At 41.6% G+C, this 20573-nt stretch overlaps 3 protein-coding genes across 3 annotated transcripts; 2 read left to right on the plus strand and 1 right to left on the minus strand.

Annotated features, from left to right (window-relative positions):
• Positions 1-233: 233 nt before the first annotated feature.
• Positions 234-9344, minus strand: LOC118315095 (zona pellucida sperm-binding protein 3-like). Its single transcript, XM_035642091.2, has 9 exons — positions 9036-9344; positions 2089-2669; positions 1854-1972; positions 1597-1700; positions 1315-1489; positions 1088-1205; positions 899-981; positions 547-800; positions 234-353 (listed from the first exon to the last, which is right to left on the minus strand). The coding sequence occupies exons 2-9, from the start codon at positions 2539-2541 to the stop codon at positions 289-291; spliced, it is 1371 nt and encodes a 456-aa protein (XP_035497984.1). The 5' UTR covers positions 2542-2669; positions 9036-9344; the 3' UTR covers positions 234-288.
• LOC118315097 (zona pellucida sperm-binding protein 4-like) lies at positions 4698-6983 on the plus strand. Its single transcript, XM_035642095.2, has 8 exons — positions 4698-5115; positions 5241-5425; positions 5518-5615; positions 5832-5989; positions 6075-6267; positions 6367-6553; positions 6672-6747; positions 6863-6983. The coding sequence occupies exons 1-8, from the start codon at positions 4731-4733 to the stop codon at positions 6943-6945; spliced, it is 1365 nt and encodes a 454-aa protein (XP_035497988.2). The 5' UTR covers positions 4698-4730; the 3' UTR covers positions 6946-6983.
• Positions 8886-17136, plus strand: chkb (choline kinase beta). The gene is made up of 11 exons (XM_035642090.2): positions 8886-9523; positions 9895-10003; positions 10249-10362; positions 10586-10719; positions 10827-10931; positions 12956-13014; positions 13778-13865; positions 14032-14140; positions 15333-15433; positions 15534-15615; positions 15778-17136. Exons 1-11 carry the CDS (start codon positions 9012-9014, stop codon positions 15832-15834), a joined length of 1470 nt encoding a protein of 489 aa, XP_035497983.2. The 5' UTR covers positions 8886-9011; the 3' UTR covers positions 15835-17136.
• The last annotated feature ends 3437 nt before the right edge of the window (positions 17137-20573 follow it).

Below are 20573 nucleotides of genomic sequence, written 5' to 3' on the forward strand. Positions count from 1 at the left end.
ATTTACTTTACACACACTTTCAACACAGTTTCATTTTTATTTCCATTAAATGGAATATTGACAGTCTGTTAAAATGGACAGATGTGGTCCATATGTAAAATGTATCATTATACAGCTGTTACGGCGTTTTTCGATCCGTCAAATTTGGATTACATTGCATGGAGTAAACTGGGTTTCTTTCATGTTTAAACTGATCTATTAACAAGAGGCAAGAGATAACATACAGACAGATATATGTACCAATGAGAATGTTTATTTTGATGGACATTGCTGTGGCAGGGCATTGAGTTAGGCAATCACCCTCTCTCCAATGCTGATGGGACCCAAGGTGACGTCACCTTCCCATTCCAAAACTGAGAAAGAAAAGCAGAAGAAGTTTGTTACTGTGGCTGCCTCACAACACAGGCAAGCATATCATAAGATGTTAATTCATCACAACTATAGTGGTATCATAAAATAAACTCAGATTTAAATGTTGGTTGTTCCTTTTCCTTATCTTTGATCAAATTACTTAGATGATTAATATGTTATACAGGCTAAACATACTTTCACTTTGGGACACATCACGCATCTTCCTTGAAGGATGAGACAGAGGGGATGATCCACCTGAACCAGTGCCACCCCAATATCCACCAGAAGTAGAGCCAGAGCCAACTCCACCAGCTGCAGTGGCTAATGAACCAGATGAACCGGGATATCCACCAACTGGAACATTAATCCCACCAGGTTGAAGTGGAGCGCCAAATTCAGGAGACTCACAGGAGCCACAGGCTGCATCAGCACCACTGGCCTCCTTCCACCTTGGAAGAAAAGGAGATGTAAAAAGTCCCATATCAATTCGCTTGTGATCATTTTTAATTCACACACACGTACTGTAAGTGCACACTTGAACACTCACCCGTTGATGTAGGAACAAGCTCTATGTTCACTATCAAAGGCATAGGCAGTTGATGTTGCTTTCAAGTGGCAGGAAATGTAGAGCTGTTTGAATAACAGTGAGTCTGGGTTATTTCTAAACCAAGTTTTGCTGCCTTTGATATACAACTGAAAATATGAATTCATTAAGTTTGGGTTTGGAGACACTCACCAGTCCACTATCGGCACCCTGGAACCTGAAGGCCTCCAACTGGAACTGAACCTTGTTCTCTGCTACACGAGGCATGAACTTTGAGGCAGAGCCAGTGATCCTAGCATCAACCAAACAGCTGCGGACAAGAAAAGCATACAATAAAACAGATGGACATGCTGGCGGTTTGTGATACAAAGTTGTCACTCTACATAACAATTTAAATTAAATCATTAAAACTACCTCACCCATGGTTCTCAATGAAGGCATATCTGGGGCTGGATGCATCAAGGGAAAGGCAAGCTACACAGTGGTCCACATAAACACGAAGGGGCACGTGGTTGTATTGCTTGACGATGGCCTCAATATTAATTAAATCTCCCAGGAAATACTCGTACCTTGGCCTCTCAAATTGCCAGTCATCTGTGGAATTAAATGATGAGATTTTAGTCATGCTGAGAAAAATGCATATTTTGGATCACAGTTCCTCAAAAGTAGAAAATATGTATTTACGTGATTCGATAACTCACCAGTCATGAGTTTCAGTGAGAAGTATAAGAACTCCTCTGCCATCTTAACTGCAGAGAATGGGATCCAGAAGGGGTCGAGAGGCAAGCTGCTCACATTGTGCTTCCTAGAGGATTAAAGATGTTTTTTATAGTATGAATGTATTTTTGGTATTCCATATTGGCTTTCATACGGTCAATGGTTATATATATATGTTTATACATTTACATTGTTCAATGTGTCTATTTGTTGCCACACCTCTTACTGATTGTCTACATACCTCGGGTAGTGGCATTCCACAATCACAGCAGCTGGAGAAGTCCTCACCACAGGAGAACCACCCAGAGTTTGAGGAGCATACTTCAGAAAGAAGGTGTAGATGAGGGCATGTTCTGTCATCTAGCAAGAGAAGACAATAAATGAACATTAGTACAAGCAAAGAGCAACGTAAATGAAGATATTCTTCCATAGTTTTGGTTAGTATGCATTGTAGTGTAATTTTCCATTGTTCTTACTGCTAATGAGCTGCCACAATCATGGAGCAGAGATTCAAAAATCAACACTTGAGCACCAGTGTCCTCTGCGGCAGCAGGACACGTTCCGAGGGTAAGATCGGCAGGATTGATGAACTGGCCAATCCCAAACAAGTCCTTCTTGACTTCCACATGAGCAATCTGTTCTCTGCACTCGACAGCAACAGTTGCAGCAGGAACGGGATATCTCAGCTCAAAAGGCACCTCTGGTTGGGTAACAGGCTGGGGAATTTCAGGATACCTCCAGGTGAGTGGTTTCTCGAAAGTCTGCCTTGACTGTTCGGGCTGTTGAGGCACCTGTTTGCTGGGCTCCTGTCTCACAGGTTGTGCTGGCTTCTGGATAGGGTTGCGTATGGGTTTTCCGTATTGAGCATCACATAAACTGCCAAGCAAGACCAGTGCCACAAGGCAACCCACAGAACACTTCATCACCATGGTTTCACAACGAGTGAGTTGGACAGATCACTGGGTGCTGTAAAGAAGGTGTTATTGTGCACATACTTTTATAATACGGTGAGTCTGTTTACTTCCATTGCAGTCCCGCCTCTTCAGTTGGCCACTGCCTATCAGACCAAAAGAGTATAAACCTTAACCAATGAAATGAGTGCAGCTGTTGACCAAAATCTATGACAGCAGGACACCTACAGTTGTGGTAAGACAGGTCTCTAGGTTACTAAATATTTTAATGCATAAAATGTGACTGTGCCAAGAAAATATAAGCAGTGAAAAAAAGGATTTTACACCATACAACATTAAATTACATTAATTTAGCTGAAGCTTTTGTCCAAAGCGACTTACAATAAGTGCATGAAGCGCAACATAAATCAATATGAGGATAAGGTACCAAAAAGAATATGTAATAACATCATGCTGGTAAATTGAAAGTAACCATCATTTTTTCTTTATATTTATGAGGAAAGACGTATAAATAGTTGGCAACAATGTGTCAAGTTATGTTGACCGTGGTTAGGTCCATCTGCCCTCAACATGACATGTCAAACTCTGTATTTTGCCAAAGTACATTTTGCAAAGGGCTGAAAATCAATTTGGCTCCGACCAGAATCAACTGAGGTTAACTGATAAACACAGGATACAGAAGTAAAAAAAGAAAATGTCACAGAAAGATAACATTACTCGGACGCTCTCACAACAGCTCGCACTGTTTTGATCTGATGATGTTATAGTGATCACAAAACAACCTGCTGTTTTAAACGAGTATGTCTGAGTAAATAAAGGTCTCTAATACACATTTTCTTCTTACTTTGGCAAAATCCAACCATTACTGGATTAACTGGATTACACTCATGCAGTGGCAAAACCCTAATTTTTCTTTGTTTTACTTTCAACTTTACCGATTTGTATCAGTATGTCAACCAATATAATATTTGTTCACCTTGTCACATAATTCTAAGAGGACATCCTTATTCCATGTATCCTTCACAATACAGAACAGTTCTTAGTTTTTTTTTCTTTAAAAAAAAATAAATAATTATATTCCAGTTAAGGCTTAGAAAGGGGACACAGCTGAGAATGACTTGTTAACTGACTATCAAAAATATGTCTTTTACATTTTCTTTCAAATATATCTGCATAGTTAGAGCCAAGTTAGAATTCCTCGAAATGAAATAGTACATGATTGACAGTATATGATTGGTCAAAATTAAACAAGAGCTATTTTGAAATTTGGCTGAGTAATTACCCCCCCCCCCCCCCCCACTCAAATTTTGACTCATAACAATGCATTGGTAGAGATTAAAAATAAAACTATAGGTAACTGATCATTTAAATATTCCAATTTACTGTGTTTTTGTATACTGTTCCTCCTCTTTGTAGGTTTCTGAAAAGTACAAATTTAATATTTCCTTTTAGTTTTCCATATAAACAACAAGGCAGCTAAAGATATATATCATTTCATCTTGACTAAAATCTTACTTTAAATGCCACAAAGTGTAATAAATATATTTTGTAAAGATAGAAAAAGTCAGTAGACATAATTTCAATATGAGTTACATATTTTGTCACAATGAAGATATTTAGATGTCATAACTGTGGATCAATTTCTTTTACTGACTACTGAAAGGGTTCAATTGAAATTCAATAAATTAGAAGGATATGATTCATTGTGCTATAGATTTTTAGCAATAAAAACTACACTTGAAGATAAAATAAGGTATTAATATGTCCATCCATGCTGCACAAAAAGTGTGACCGGCACAGTGTCGGTGTTGCAGATTTATTTCGAAAATTGTTCAAAAAAGTAGGAATTTCATTTATTCACAGTCAATAACAATCAATGGGGTCTCTGTTGCAAGCCTAGTGTGCATATTCATGCATAAATAATATTCTGTTTTGCATGTATACAGTTAATCTACTAAAGGAATATCTCAGAGAAACTGCTGGATTTATTTGGGGTTTGAGTTTTTTTGCATTATCTGTAATCTCTCCATTACTCAACCAGAGACCGCCCAGTAACTGAAGCAGCATTTGATTGGCAGATGCAAGCAGCAAATAGGATGCGAGATATCAACAAGTCAGTATTACCAACACCTTATAAAAGTCAGTCAAATTGCACCACATTTGTCACAGCATCTGGTGTGCTTCATGAATCACTCTGCTGTGAAGCCATGGCAATGAAGTTGATTTGTGGTTGTGTTCTGGCAGTGGCCCTGCTTGGCTGTCTGGCTGATGCTGGATATATTAGTCGGCCCCAGGATCCCAAACCTCAAAAGCCATATAATCCACCCAATAGGCACACGCCTCAGCAGCCTCAGCAGCCTCAGCAGCCTCAGCAGCCTCAGCAGCCCCAGCAGCCCCAGCAGCCCCAGCAGCCCCAGAAGCCCCAGCAGCCCCAGCAGCCCAAGCAGCCTCAACAGCCTCCAGATGTATTTCACACTTGTGAAGTGAGTGAGGTCTACAAGATACAATGTGGGGCTCCTAGCATTTCTGCTGAAGAGTGTAATGTTATAAACTGCTGCTTTGATGGACGCATGTGCTATTATGGCAAATCTGGTATGTATTTTTCCTCTTCCTCACAAAACCTTATAGAAAACTCTCTGGTGAACTTCAAAGAGTGTTCAAAATGTCAAGCATGAGCCGTGAGCACTGCTCTTTGCTCTCTAACTTGTTGTCCTCAGTGACTCTTCAGTGCACCAAAGATGCCCAGTTCATCTTGGTGGTGGCCAGAGATGCCACCATACCCAACCTCGACTTGGAAACAATTAGTTTCCTTGGGAATGATCCAAGCTGCAGTCCAATGGGTACCAGTTCAGCTTTTGCCATCTACCAGTTCCCTGTCACAGCCTGCGGCACATTCATGTCGGTAAGGTACATGACTCTTTTGACTCTTTGGAATGGATTTGACTCATTTTTTTCAGTAATTAATAAAGATTAAAATACTGCATCCTACTCTAGGAGGAGCTTGGCGTTATAACCTATGAGAACAGGATGTTCTCCTCATTTGAAGTCGCAATTGGACCCAAAGGAGTCATTACCAGAGACACCAGCTTTGAGTATGTTTTTCTTTGCATAACACTAAGTGGTCACAAAATAAGAGGTTACTACAAGTAAGCTAAGGCTTCGGGTAATCAGATAATTCATTGGTATCAAGAAGACACATCACAACTCGCCTTGAATTCACAACACAGGGTCAACGTCAGTTCATTGGGATATTTGCCATATACAGTATATATGTGTATATATGACATATGCCTTGTTTACTGTCTTAGGCTACTTGTCAAGTGTAGATATATTGGAACCTCAGTTGAAGCTCTGGTCATTGAGGTTGGCCTGGTTCCTCCACCCCCCCAAGTTGCAGCTCCTGGACCCCTGCGTGTGGATCTCAGGCTGGGCAATGGACAGTGTTTCAACAAGGGCTGTGTTGAAGGTTAGTGCAAATAAAAAAAATGTTTTGTGCAGTAAACCTCGTTAAACAAGAACTGTGTCACCAACCAATCTTTGTGTTTGAGCAGAGGAGGTGGCCTACTCTTCCTTTTATCAGGAGGCCGACTACCCTGTCACAAAGGCTCTCCGGGATCCTTTGTACGTTGAGGTCAGAATACTTGAGAGGAGTGATCCCAACATTTTCTTGACTCTTGGAAGATGCTGGGCAACTTGTGATCCCTATCCTCACAGTCTTCCTCAATGGGACTTGCTGATTGATGGGTAAGTGTAAGTGTTGGTCTGCCTTGGAGATACGTAATTGATTACACAGCTTTAATGGTATACTCAGGCCCTTTTCCACCCTCTCTCCTGTTGTCATAGCTGCCCTTACCGTGATGACCGTTACCAGACCGCCCTCGTGGCAGTGGGTCAATCACTGGATGTTATGAACCCAAGCCACTACAGCCGTTTTGTCTTCAAGATGTTCACTTTTGTATCTACTGGTAATTTCAATCCGTCCAAGGGAGGGGCTGCAACTCCAGAAAACTTTACTCCTCTCAGGGAAAAGGTAATGGAACCCTCTCTGTCAGATTTTTTTTTGGGGGGGTAGGAGGGCCTCATTTTCATCTTCTTTTTAATATTGCCTCATCTACATTTTTGTAAACAAAACAATTGTTTTCCACCAGGTATATATACACTGTAATGCAGATGTGTGCCAACCCTCTCTTGGAAATAATTGTCAACCTAGGTGTTTCAGAAAGAGTAAGTAATGCAATATGTATTAATAAATAATAATATATGATCTCTTGGCTGAAGCCAATGTATAGCTACCAAAAGAGTAAATGAGATCTGACATCTTGTTTTTTCTTGTACACAGGGAGAGACCTTTCTGCTACCATCCAGAAGGGCAGGGAGGAGTCCACTGTGGTTAGCAGTCCAGAGATTGTCTTCGTTCAGTAACAACAGTATTTAGTAAAAACATCCAGACAGAACTTTTTTTTCATGACACTGTTCGTGATTCTATCTGGAAAGTGGTTGAGTTCCAAATAAATCTACAAGTTGCTGAATGTGTTGTCTGATCTCAATAAATGTCACTCACATTATCATCCCACAGCCTATAAGCTAACAGAAAGCTTGCAGAAAATGTGACTCAACATCAGGTAAATTACCTCAAGAAGATCAATTGAGATATTATGTCTCACAGTCACATGTGGGAACCAAGATAAGAGAGAATTTAGTGACTGCCCAAAAGCTGTCAATTTAAATATCTGAATGATATCACTTTGAAAAAAATAAACAAATTGGCTTAGACCTAGTTACCCAGTGTATTAAGCAACTAACATATCTGAGAGACCTGTGGTTGCTTTCGGTACCAATACATATATTATATTATAAATTCTACAGGTTATATCTAATGGAATTATGTGCGCTTTACTTGGAGTTTGCTTTTCTTTGCAACTTTTGAAAGTCCTTTGAAGATTATTGGGCTAGGATTTGAATGCCAAATACAAAACACACTGTAGGTTGTTATTACAAACTGCATCATCTAAAACAATTTCAACATAACCTCAACATTATAAGATGTATTGTTGTACCTGACATTAGAGGCTGTAGTAGGCAGTAGCGGTTGGTGGCTAATTTCACTGAGGAGGCAGACTATGCAACATGCCTGCAAGCACATACAGTACCTTCTAGTATTTGTAAGTGCATCCCACTACAATCAAGTCGCCCAGCCTGCTAACCATTTCACCTGCGAGTATGTATCCAATTTGAAGCAGCGTGATCCACCTGACGTCGAATTATATTTAGTTTCGGAGTTGGCCTTCCATTATTTCTTATTTGGAATGTTAATCACCGAAATTTAACTCACAAGTACATGCAACATGTTCTCCAGTATATTGTTGGCGTTTTTCTTAACTATCTTGAACATTAGCAGGCTACACAATATATCATGTCACTAGCAGATACAACAGATTTCACAGAAACCTTCCCTGTAATGGAAGCTGACGTGTAAAAATACAACCCCCAAAGTTTGGCAAGTGAACGCAGTTGATAGAAGTACAACAAACATTATAGAGAATTCAGATGATGGGTCTTACAGTAATTTTTTACGGGTACCAGCCAGCACATATTGGTAACAAAGGAAATTAAATGGCAGATAAGGTTGCAAAGCAGGCAACAAGGAATGAAAACATTGATAAATGGGGTTTTTTCTCCTCCACAGTCACCAAGTGCTTGCTCATTGTGGGAACTGTTGGGTTTCTCTGTAATATTGTGAGGTCTCCACCTCACTATGTAAAGTTCCTTGAGATAATGTATGTTATGATTTGGTGCTATAAAAATAAATTGAATTGAATTGAATTGAATTGATTTAAAAGTGAAACTAAGCAAGACAGAAACCAAGAGCAATATTAAACAGAAATTGAAGGAAACGTGGCAAAAGCAATGGGAGAACGAGAAGAAAGGACAATGGATTTACAGAATTCAAATTTAGGTCGGAGAAATGAGGTTTGTAGGAAGGAACAGGAGAAATGAGACAATAATATCAAGTCACGCTGGACTTAACAATTCACTATTCAAAATGGGTAGACATAATACAGTTAAATGTGACTAATGTGGGCAAGAAGAAACAATAGAGCAGGTTATGCTACACTGTGAAAATATGAGGAAGAAAGAAAGAAAGAAAGAAATAATGCAAGATTAAGGTACAGTTTAATCTAATATATATTCTGGGAAAGAACTCAAATGAGTGTTATCAAATTCTATTTTAGCATCTTGGACAGACTAATGTAATTGGGCGATGCTGATGCACACTCCATACCAGTTGGTGGCGGTAGTGCGCCAATTTGTTGTTTGCTAATCGCCATAAAAACTCAAGAAGAAGACAAAAAAAAAAGCATTCAACGCGAAGTCTCGTTTCTGATTGGACGTTCGACTCGCCCCCAATCACCGGACGCTGTACGTGCGAGGTCGACGACTGCTTTCCGAACATATGGTCGTTTAATGGTCGCCGCTCACCGCCTCCCATGCCACTCAGACCGTCCACTTACGGTCGTATCTTCCGGTTGAGTAGACTTGCCGGTGGGCCGCGCCTGCCAGCGAGTCCGCCCCGCCGCCTCGGACCGACGTTGGGCGGCAGCCTTCCTTTGCTCTTCGCCCGGACACTCACGATGCAGTCGCGCGGACACGCTGCCGGCTGCGGCGGGCGAGAGGAGGCCCACTCGGCCCGGGGAGTGGGCGAGCCGGGGCCGGAGCTTCCCCGCAACATCCCCACCATCACCACGGAAGACACGGGCCCCCCGCTGGAGAAGAGCCGCGCGCGGAGCGCGCTCGTGGCGCACGACAGGAACCTGCGCACCCCTAGTCCCCTGGCGGAGGCCAACGGCGACGACGACTCGGAGGCGGAGTCGTACCGCGACGGTCGCACCGACGAGGTCGACCGGGACACCCGGGGCCGGGCGTTCGCTTGGTGCCGAGACTTTCTGTCCGGCTCGTGGAAGGTGATCCGAGAGGAGGATTTTCAAATCAGCATCGTCAGGTGAAGAATGACGCAAACAGAATCGTAGTGATTCTGAAAGACACTGTGAATCTTTCTCTCCGGTTCCAATCCCTGTGACTCGGTCTCTTAAAACATGGTTAATCTCTCGCACAGATTGTTTGATTTGATGGAGCATCAACAACAACAACAACAACAAAAAAAAGCTCAAATAGAAAATGTTGTGTGACAAGTTTCTGATAACTCATTTGATTTTCTTGGCAGCTGCTTTGCAAAGTCTTGCTGATCCAAGTGTGGGTGGGAGCCACTGCTGATATCATGTAGACCCTGTCAGCTACAGCTTTTTGTGACTGATCGTTTTTGATGGGTTCACCTTCTCCAAAGTGATAACACTACTTCTCTGTGTTTTGCAGCGGTGGACTGAGCAATCTGCTGTATCTGTGTAGTTTGCCCGAGCATGTGCACTCCATGGGAGAGGAACCTCGCCGGGTGCTCCTCAGAATCTACGGTGCCATCCTACAGGTTGGTCTCTCTCTCTCTCTCGTAGGAGAAGAAGAAAGAAACTACGTTCTCCCGTGAATGTGTGTGGCCGCACAGAAGGTTTAACGATCACAGGGCGAGAATGATAATCTGACTCAAATGATTGTGCCATTACTGTAGTCAATGTACCGCATCGTCGCCATCGTCCTTCACATGGACATGTGCTGCGAACCTAATGCATTGCTGCGTTGTGACTGGCTGTCTGTCGTTCCGTGTCTCTGTCACAGGGCGTCGACTCTCTGGTGTTGGAGAGCGTGATGTTTGCCATCCTGGCAGAACGAACGCTCGGGCCAAAACTTTACGGCATCTTCCCCGAGGGACGCTTGGAGCAATACTTTCCTGTATGATCCACACACAAAAGCGTTCGCGCACGCACACATACACACACTGTGTGTCTCCTCTCAATTACAAAAATATGCTTTCTGCTCTTTAGTTGACCAGGTAACGTGATGACATTTGTGGCGATTTAAAGGGCCTGTCCTGGTGTAGTTTCTTGACCCAGTTCATAATGTTGAGGAATTCATTTTCAGAAGTGGTCATTTCTGTGTGTCTCTGTTTTCCCAGAATACCCGCATGTGCACAGCACAACTCTCAGATCCGGCCATCTCAGCTGAGCTCGCCACCAAGTTGGCACATTTCCATGAAATGCTCATGCCCTTCAACAAGGAACCTAAGTGGCTGTTTGGGACCATGGGCAGGTAAGGAAACCTTGATATCACTCTCTTTCTACCACTAGAACGGTCTCAATTGTAAAAATATATATATATATATATATATCCACCTTTTTTTTCTTTTCTTTTTTTAGATACATGGATCAAGTGATGAAGCTTAATTTTGTACGGGAAGCACAGTTGAAGAAGTACAAGAAGCTGATGAAGTTTGACCTGCCTGCTGAACTAGAGAGCCTCCGGTAAGTTGGTGCACAAGCTTCAGAAAGTCAAATACCGTAGATTGCGTGGACTGACTGTACCTGGCAGTGTCAGTGGGAGACAAACTCCGCTCCAGAGTGTGCTGATCAGTTTCAGAATGACCCTGAAGGCAAGTAGCAGAACGATGGTGCCATCACTATTTCGTCAGAGCCATATCATTTTACCAACTGTTACCTCCATCTGGGCAGAGTGGCAGTTTTAGTCTGTTCACTGTCTCATGTTAGAGTAAAATCACAATAGAAGTCCAGCGAGTGGTTGCATAGTCTTCATCATATCAGGGTGTGTGGATGTGTTGGCAGCTGCAAAGTAATTCTACAAGAAATTGTTTATCCTATCATATATCATGTGTCTGGTCATATTCCTTTATATTCTACATGTTAGGGGCTCACAATATAACTTAAAGGCTTGTCCCATTTGTGGTCCGTATATAAAATAGTTTTTCTGAATTCTGACAAACAGCTTACAGCATAGAACTTAACCTTTGGGCCTTAAACAGCTCAATTTCTATTTTTGAATCGTCTTTCTTGTTAAGTTAGATTTAGGAGTACATCTGGGTTTGCTATGGTAAAATCCTAACCGTTGGAGAGGGAAAAAGAACAAATATTTATACAAGAACACTATGTCCAGGAAATCAAATAAGACGAGACTATCAAGTTATTTCATACAACAATGAAATGAGGTCATGTCGATGAATGTGAGAAGATTTTAATGTAGCATGAATAAGGCTGTAAAATTGTTGGAGATTTGTCGGACAATAATCTATTAGTAGGGACAAGACTATCTGTCCTTCTGTTTCCACTAGTCAAAATTCTGACCTTTGTTCCAGTGCCTCCACAACTTCACTGCCGAGTCCTCCTGACACTCGGACATTGGCAACCAATAGCGAATCAGCCCAGTGTTTATTGTCTGTTTTTATCTGTGAGCACTTTTTTTTTTATCTATTAGATAAACCAGTCTAACACTGAAGCACAGAGGCTAAAGTTTGTGTTGTCATCATCTGAAGTCCTCCATCTTATCTGAGCTCATAACATGCCTTTTACTGAGACAGCTACAGTCAGGTACAAAAGTATTTTGACAGAGACGCATTTCATTTTGCCTCTGTACACTGCCACATTGGATTTGGAGAGAAGCAGCCAGATGTGGTTGAAGTGTCAACTTTCTGGATTAATTCAATTCAAGCATGAACTTTTTACCAAATACAGCCTTCATTTTCAGAGGCTCACAAATAAATGGACAAACTAACATAATTATAAATTGTTTTCATTTCAAATCCATTGTGGTTGTGTATCGAGGCAAAGTGACAAAAATTGTGTCACTATCCAAATACTCAGGGCACTCACTGTATATGATTTCAAGGTACTATTGCAAGTCAGTCAGTCAGAGTGACATTGTTTTCTTTCCTCTTTCAGGCTCTATCACTCTGCTATACTCAAGGTTTTGGTTATATTCTCCAAATCCTCCTTTCAAGTTATGAAAGTTGAATACCACTTTTGCCACTTGTTGAATGAGCAATTCTGGAGCTTCCTGATTCATACACACGATGGAATATGTTGGGTTGTCCAGCTCGGTTCATAGCTGCTTTGAATGACCTATTATATCTAACCCATGAAACCTATGTGTATGCCTAGATAGTTACATGGGATACAGGTGAATCAGTATCTCATGTTTTGTTCCATGTAGGCTGCCAACCAGCAAGAGTACAAGGGTATATGGGTGGAACTAGAAGGAATGTTATGCAATGCAGCCTGGTTCTCTAGCAGTAAAAAAGTGAAAGTTGATAACATGAAATGTCTTCACCTCATTGCTTTAGTGAAATTTCTGTCGTCTAGGACACCTTCACCCCCTTTTTATTCTCAGTTGATTTTTGTGTCTTTGGACCTAATTTCTCATAGTTTTAATTATTATAATGCTTGGGTAAAACTACAAAACTGACAAACCATCTCTCCATGCTCTTTTTTTTCGTTTATCACCCACTTTGTTCATCTGACTCGTGTTTCCACAACAGTGCATTGCTGGCAGCAACTCCATCGCCAGTGGTGTTTTGCCACAACGACGTCACGGAAGGTAAAAACATTTTTTTTCACACTCTGTCTTAAGTCTGTCTGATTGATCCTGTCACCTGTCCTGTGTGGCCTCACGGTTCACATTTCTTAGGAGAGCAGTACATTACATAAGTAGAAGGAAGGCTGGGGTCTATTAATAGAGACAGCTCATATTCATATGCATCATCTTATGGGTGAAAATGAGCCACAGAGGAAGATGAGGCAACAGTAGCAGACTTACACCATGTGGCCAAAAGTATGTGGGCAAGTGAATATTATACATACTGTATGTGATTATGCTATTATGTCATGTGATAATCATGTGCATTATTATGCTGAAAATCTTTACCACAATAAGAGAACTGAGAGGCCAAACTCCAGAACAAAAGTACAATGGATGTTCCCACATACCTTTGGCCATTTGGTGTATTTATTTGTAACAAACTACTAACTAACTTGTGTATTTAACTTCAGAGCCTTTTGTCATTGTGCAAAGAGACATGACTCCAGAAGTGTAGTGGAACCTGAAGAAATGGTACATTCAATGTACCATAAATACCCCCTTTTTATTTACACACACATGAACCACTCACCAAACCAGTCTTGGTTTATGTGGTTAATAGTAAGTAGATTAGTTTAGATACTTGTCAATATAACAGAAATACTACTTTTCCAGTTTATTAAGCTTGAACCCTTCTCTGGTCAGCCCTGACAAGTTGATGAGTAGACTGTGACTAAAGTGGACGGTGGTTGTTCATCTCACTCACTTTTTTTCCCCACTGCAGGTAACATTCTTATACTCGAAGGCCGCAAGCCCTCCGCAAAAGAAAGACTCATGCTGATCGACTTTGAATACAGCAGTTACAATTACAGGTCAAATGTGAACTCTTACTCATTAGATGTAAATGGATTGGTTTTGATTTTAGCGGATCAAAATGAGTCATCACCACATGGTTAGATGGTGTCACAAGGTATTTTTTGGGCTATAGTTTTAGATGTTTCCTTTGTGTATTAACATAGTTTATGTTATTTTGTGTAGGGGTTTTGACTTTGGGAACCATTTCTGTGAGTGGGTGTATGATTACACCTACGACCAGTGGCCTTTCTACAAAGCCACACCAGAGAACTACCCCACCAGAGAGCAGCAGGTCAGTCTGAAAGTCTTACAGCCCAGTGAAGACTGTCTACTTTTCTTTACCCTATATCTCCATCCTTGCTCTCAACAGACGCTCACAAGAAGCAACATTCAAGGGGCTGTAAGAGATTTTAATCCAATACACTTTTTAGAAAAAAATCAATGAATATTTCCTCACGGCCTCTGCGGTTTGTCTACACACCCCTGGCTCTGTATATTGAAAAAAAAAAAGGAGGTGCAGACCACACCACATAACACTATGTGCAGTGTGTAAACGTCACTCCCCGACACCTTAAGAGACTTGCTGGCTTCAGAGGTTTTGCGTCAGGGGTTTTGGCCTCATGGTCCCATGCCCGAGGCTGCGCGTGCGGGCCCCCGACCAGTGTTGTCAGAAAAACAGTAACAATCATTCTCTCTACAAAATCACTTACAGCCCCTTTAAGTGCGATAGCTTCATTTTACTCATACTCAAAATTTTGCATATACTTGATATATATATATATATATATGTGTTCTCCACAGAAGAAAATCCTAAGTTCTTCTGCCTGTGAAGCAGAACCAGATAAGACTGTCCCACAGCTTAAACACTAGAGCAAAGGTGCTTTGGGGGAAAAAACAAAGACTGTATGAAAACTGACAAAAGATAAATGGTCTCACAGTGCCATCTAGTGGAGAACAAAATCTTAACATTGTCTGACAAGATGCACAAATTGGTACCCAAGTGTCATTGCTAGTTTCCGAGAAGCAAGATGCGGTCAGGAACATTGTTGCTGCGTCGCTTCCTGTGCAGCAGAAAGCGATTGTGCATTTGATCAACAAAAACTGGACTGAAGTCGGTGGTGAAGTGTTTCACTGTTATGTAAAGGAAACAATATCATGATGATGGTATCATGCACTTACATAGGCGGGTGCACAACACGCTTGTTACACACACACAGATGTTGTGAAACCCTTTCTCCTGCAGAGAAGCACTCTCTCTTACTAACTGGCAGTTCTGCTCTTAGAATCTCAATCCTCCAAAATACAAGTGCACATGCCCTAAACGCCATGCGCTTTAGATGTTTATAGTAATTATAAAATATTAAACAAAGATAAGCTTTGAGGAAAGCATCAGAACTAATCAAAGAAATAATGTAACAAATCACCGACAGATGTGATATCTGCACTTGCAACATATTAGAATTCATTTTTTGTTCTTTTTGCAGCTTCATTTCATAAGAAATTATTTGGCAGAACAGAGAAAATACACAGACCTGCCCGTGGACCAGACACAGATCGAAGAGGACATGTTACTTGAAGCAAACAGGTAATGATTTGCAGCAGTGTTGATTTTGTATCATCAAAACTTTTAGCAGAATTACAAGAACCCCAACGTTGGTGTGTTATTTGTTTTGTTTGATTTGTAGGTTTGCGTTAGCTTCGCACTTCCTCTGGGGGCTGTGGTCCATCATTCAAGCCAAGATATCAAAGATTGAGTTTGGATACATGGTACGAAGAATGTGTTTGTTGTTTTATACAGTCTGATGGAAACACCAACTGCATACAACATTTATTACAAGTGACACATTCATATTTTCACTTAACGGTTTTTATTTCAGTTGATTTGTGCCGTGTTGTAAACAATATTGTTCTTTTTTTTTTCTTTTGCAGGACTATGCCCAGTGTCGTTTTGATGCCTACTTCAAGCAAAAAAAGCTCTTCTCCTGAATTCCACCATGTTAAGATGTTTTCCAGCGATGCATTATTGAAACTCAAGCTCTATGCAGATCAGCCAAGTAATAGTTTTTGAAATGTAGAAATTAGCATTTTAAGACTGGGCACAAGCACAATCTAAGCTTTCAGGCAGTCCATTTTCTGAAAGTTAGAGCCTATCTCCCCATTGTGTGAAATGTTGTTAGAACAGATACAGGTCTGTAGCTTTGCATGTTGTTATTTATCATATAAGTCAATGTGATGTTCGACTATTTTATTTTATCACCCATTTTTAGAAGCACTTCATGTTTCTGGACCATTTTTTTTAACATTTCTTGAGCTGCACTGCCTGTGCATGTCAATGATGGACAATCGTAGTTGCCAGAGAAATCATGTCTTTTCATTTTAGACTCTAACTCTTACTGCAACAGTAATTCTTAGACTTGTATAGGTGAGTTTAATGAGGAAGGGTTTTGTATTACTTGTTGCTTTAGTGTTGTTAGTCATTCTACCTCACCTTTTTCTTCTGATGTTCATTCTGCATTCAGTCAAATAGGTAGATTCCATGAAGGTTGATTGTAAATGCATCTTGTGAGGAAAGCCGCAAACTGAATATCATGACCAGCTTCGCTAAACTATCTCATGTCTCGCAGGTAGTTTTACAGAAGAATATGTGAAAATATTGTCCACCAATCGTTAGTTATGTTAGAAGCTTACCCACATTCATCAAACTTTCTTGAGGGCTATTTCATACATTATCGCTGTCGTAAACAATACTGTTAATTCAACCATTAAAATGGTTACTAAGTGTAAGGACCATGTCAACACACTATCTCTTTTATTATGTTTCACTCAGTTTTTTGTTTTTCCTAATCAAAAATAATGACTTGGAATTTAAAATTGAAATGTCCATCTGGCACATGTATGTATTAAAGTTCAGTGCCTAAATTAGAGCAAACAGTGATTTAAATCTGTGTTGGAATTAGGTCACATGACTTGGCCTGTTTCTAATTTGAATGTCTAGTGGGGTTTTGACATGTTTAAATCTCAGATCTTTTTAAAATCCATTTATACTGTCTCCTGGATTTAATTGAATGCACTGCGTATCATGTCAATATGTTCATGTCTTTACACATCATCAGTCTATTCAAGAATGGAAACTACAAGTTTGACTGTGCCTCATTAACTGTAGCTGTTGTTAAAGCAAAACTGTCCCAGAACATTTTATTCTGTTCAATTTTCTCTGTAATATGTTGGACCTATTTGCACTACCAGAATATAATTTAAGAGCTAATAAACATGTGCTTTGAATTGAAACTATTAGTCTACCTGTTTTTCTTTTCGTTAAATAAAAATATCTATGCTTTGAGTTAAAAGATATTTCAGCAAATGTATTGGTGCATTTTGTGAAACCTCTCATATTACTGCCATCTAACCGCAGGCGAACTCGAATGCCCCATGATGACGCCAGGAGCAGGGTGAAGGCAATCCTTCCCTCTTCCTGAGCGCCGACGGTTGTCCTACCTCCATGAGCCGAGAATAGACCAGCAGAAAGACGCACTCTGCTCAGAGATTGAGGGGAACTTTTGAATCGACCGGATCTGTTGCAGGACAAAATGGGGAGTCGAAGTTATAGCTTCACCAGCCTTTTATTTTCCGCGCTGTTTCTGTCAGCATGCGGGCTTAAAACTTTGCTGACAGCTGCTTTGCTGTTTGCACTGTTAGAAGGCGTGTGAGCGCTGAGGCAGAGGTCCATGGACTAAACTGACTGCTCTGTGCTCTCTTTTTCATTGTGCAGCAGCTGTTTTGAATTCTTGGGGGGTGATGTGTGATCAGAGCAATATGAGAGTTGCATAGGCCTTTAGAGTTTTAGAAATCAAATAACATCAGGGACAGACAGAGTTTGGAATGGTTTAAACTTAGGTTCAAACAACACTCTGTCAGTGAGATGAATCTTTTCAGGCAATGTTTGATGCTTCTCTTTGAGTGGCTGAGCTTATGGCTGAAATCAGTTCTCAGAAGATTTTGGAGGGATTTTTCAATAAAGGTCAGTACTTGGATTACATCCCCGGGAATTACAAACAGGCCATCATGCCAAGAAGACTCAGAGGAGTGGAAAACCAATGAGGCACTGCGCACATATCACCATGGAGATGGAGGCAAAACCATGGTTACAGTTCAAACAAGTACACATGCTTTCTATGTAAGTAAAAAAAAAAAAAAACTGTCATTCCAACGGTACAGCTTGAATCAACAATGAACAAAAGTCCATAGAAAACTGTCATTATTGATTAATATTTAAGGTCGACCTCGACAGACTTTCAGAGTGCAGCAAGTATTTCCAGGCCTTGTCCCAGTCCAAAATGAGAGAGACCTTCGAGAGTTTCATCCACCTGGACCATGTGTCCTCCTCCATCTTTCACAATCTCCTTGAGTACTCCTTCCATAACGAGTTTAACGTTCCAAGGGAGGAGTTGGACACACACATCCAGGTATGCAAACAGAGATTGAAATGGCCATAGCTATTTGACCTTGTCCCTATGTGTGCTTGGTATCTAACCCACCTCTTGCTTCCCCTCCTCCCGACTCTGGAGGTCAGCAGCTATCTCCTGACTGAGGCCTTCCTCTCAAAGTGCCTGACCGCTCTGGCAGACGAACTCAGGCCGGATAACTGTTTATCCTACCTGACTCTGGCTCGGGAGATCTGTTGTGCAGAGCTGAAGACGACAGTGTCGACCTACCTGGGTAGAAACACGATGGAGCTGTCACTCCTGACCAGGTATGCATAGCTCAAGCTGGTTCAGCTCATATTCTGGTATGTAATCAGGATTTGCTACATGGACTGATCTTGCCACATGTCTCTTTCTTGTCATCAAAACCGATCCATACCCCAGGCATCTGAACGACGAGGAGATGGACGAAGTCCTCGACCTGAGGACGCAGGCACACCGGCATGTCTGCAGCCTCAGGAAAGAGAACCTAACTTCTTGGAACGACCCAGAAACAGAATGTGCCCGACACATCTTCATCCTGAGAGGGTCAGAGGACGGTGGGGACTGGCATCCGATCACCGAGCTTCCTTTCAGGGCCGATAAGTGGTGTTTCACTACTGTGGTTCTGTATAACTACCTGTACGTCATAGGAGGCTACCGGCAGCGTGTGGGGAGACGCTGGGAGTTCAAGATGGCTTCGTTTAGGTATAATCCCTTCACTCATGTGTGGGCCTCCACGGCTCCAATGTTGAAGGTAAGAAAGTCTTCTAACTTGTAGATCAAGCTGATCTTCATGTTTTACCCTCCAATTGTTTTTTCTCTCAGTCATTTATATAACACAACATAACTGTTGCATCCATAGCGCAGAAGACACTTCAGTGCAGTGGCCTGTGAGGGCTGTATTTACGCTGTGGGAGGCTGGTACTTGGACTCCCTGGTGACTCCGGACATCAGCACGGCTCTCTATACAGCTGTAGAACGCTATGATCCATGGGAGGACACGTGGAGGTCTGTGTCTACTTTGTCCGAGTAAACCAGCTCGCAGGTTTAGATCCAGGACTTTCTAATTGATTGCCCTTCAGAAAAGCATCTTTCAATTATTTGTTGATGTACAGGAATCTGAATTTATTTTTATTTTATTTTATTCATCCTCTATTTCGACTAAGACGGTCCCGCTGAGATACAATGTATCTTCTATATGTGAATCAATGGCAAAAAGGGGATTATGGAAAAGCATATATTAAAAGATTTTAAATGATTTTTAAACGTGTCAAGAGAGAGAGCAAAGATCTCAGGCTCAGAATGTCTTGCAGCTTATTCTAACGTGTGGTGCATGAGAGCAGGGGGCAGCGTGACCCAGCTCTGTTTGGGTCGTCGCGACCTTGAGGATGTTTTTTTATCAGACGATGGGGTATTGTAGCCCCCGAGACAAAGTATCAACAGACTATTGTATTGTGTCAATTTGCCCATTAAAGCTATTGCGATACAAGATTAGGACACAGGTTTTCCTTTCTAAGACTGAATGTAATCTCTGTCTTAGGTTAGTCTCCTCACTACCGCTCACTGACTTCCGGTTCAGCGTGTCCTTGTCCCACGATGTGCCTCTTGCTACTAGCCTCGGACACTGTGTCTATGTGTTGGGGAGCGTCCAGAGGACTGGAGAGAAACTGCTGCTGCAGTACAACACGAGGGAAGGTACAGTGAGTACTCGTGTGAGCTGCCTTCAGCTCAGTCCACTCCACTTTAGATGGTCTGTTTAGCCCGTTCCCTGACACGCTCAGAAAAGAAGATGCTCTGTTGTCCGGCCTTTAGACTCCTGGTCTGAACTACTTCCCACGCTCACCAGAGCAGACGCAGACCTCCCGACTCTGTACTTCCTGGGTGTCGCTGACAAGCTGCTGGTGATTGGTGGAAACAACTCAGGCAATGTTGTGACCTCATTTTGTGTGCAGTCACAGAAATGGGGAGAGGTAAGCATCTCACAGAATCACACCTCTAACCGTCACAAGATTCCAGCAGTTACATGTAGCTAAAGCAAAGAGTAATGCCTGGTAGTGTAAATTTACTTTAATTTACTCCTTCATTTTTTCCCCCAGGTGCTCAGGGCTGAGAAAGTGGCATTTGCAGGACAAGGGACAGTCACAGGTGACACTGTCCTGATACCAAGTATTGATCACAACACAGTTGTAGAGATAGATCTCCACACTCTCTCCCTCAGAGCTCTTCCTCCCTTACCAATCTCCACCCGCTATGAAGCTGTCT

This window comes from Scophthalmus maximus, chromosome 7 (assembly GCF_022379125.1).
Source record: "Scophthalmus maximus strain ysfricsl-2021 chromosome 7, ASM2237912v1, whole genome shotgun sequence".
NCBI lineage: Eukaryota > Metazoa > Chordata > Actinopteri > Pleuronectiformes > Scophthalmidae > Scophthalmus > Scophthalmus maximus.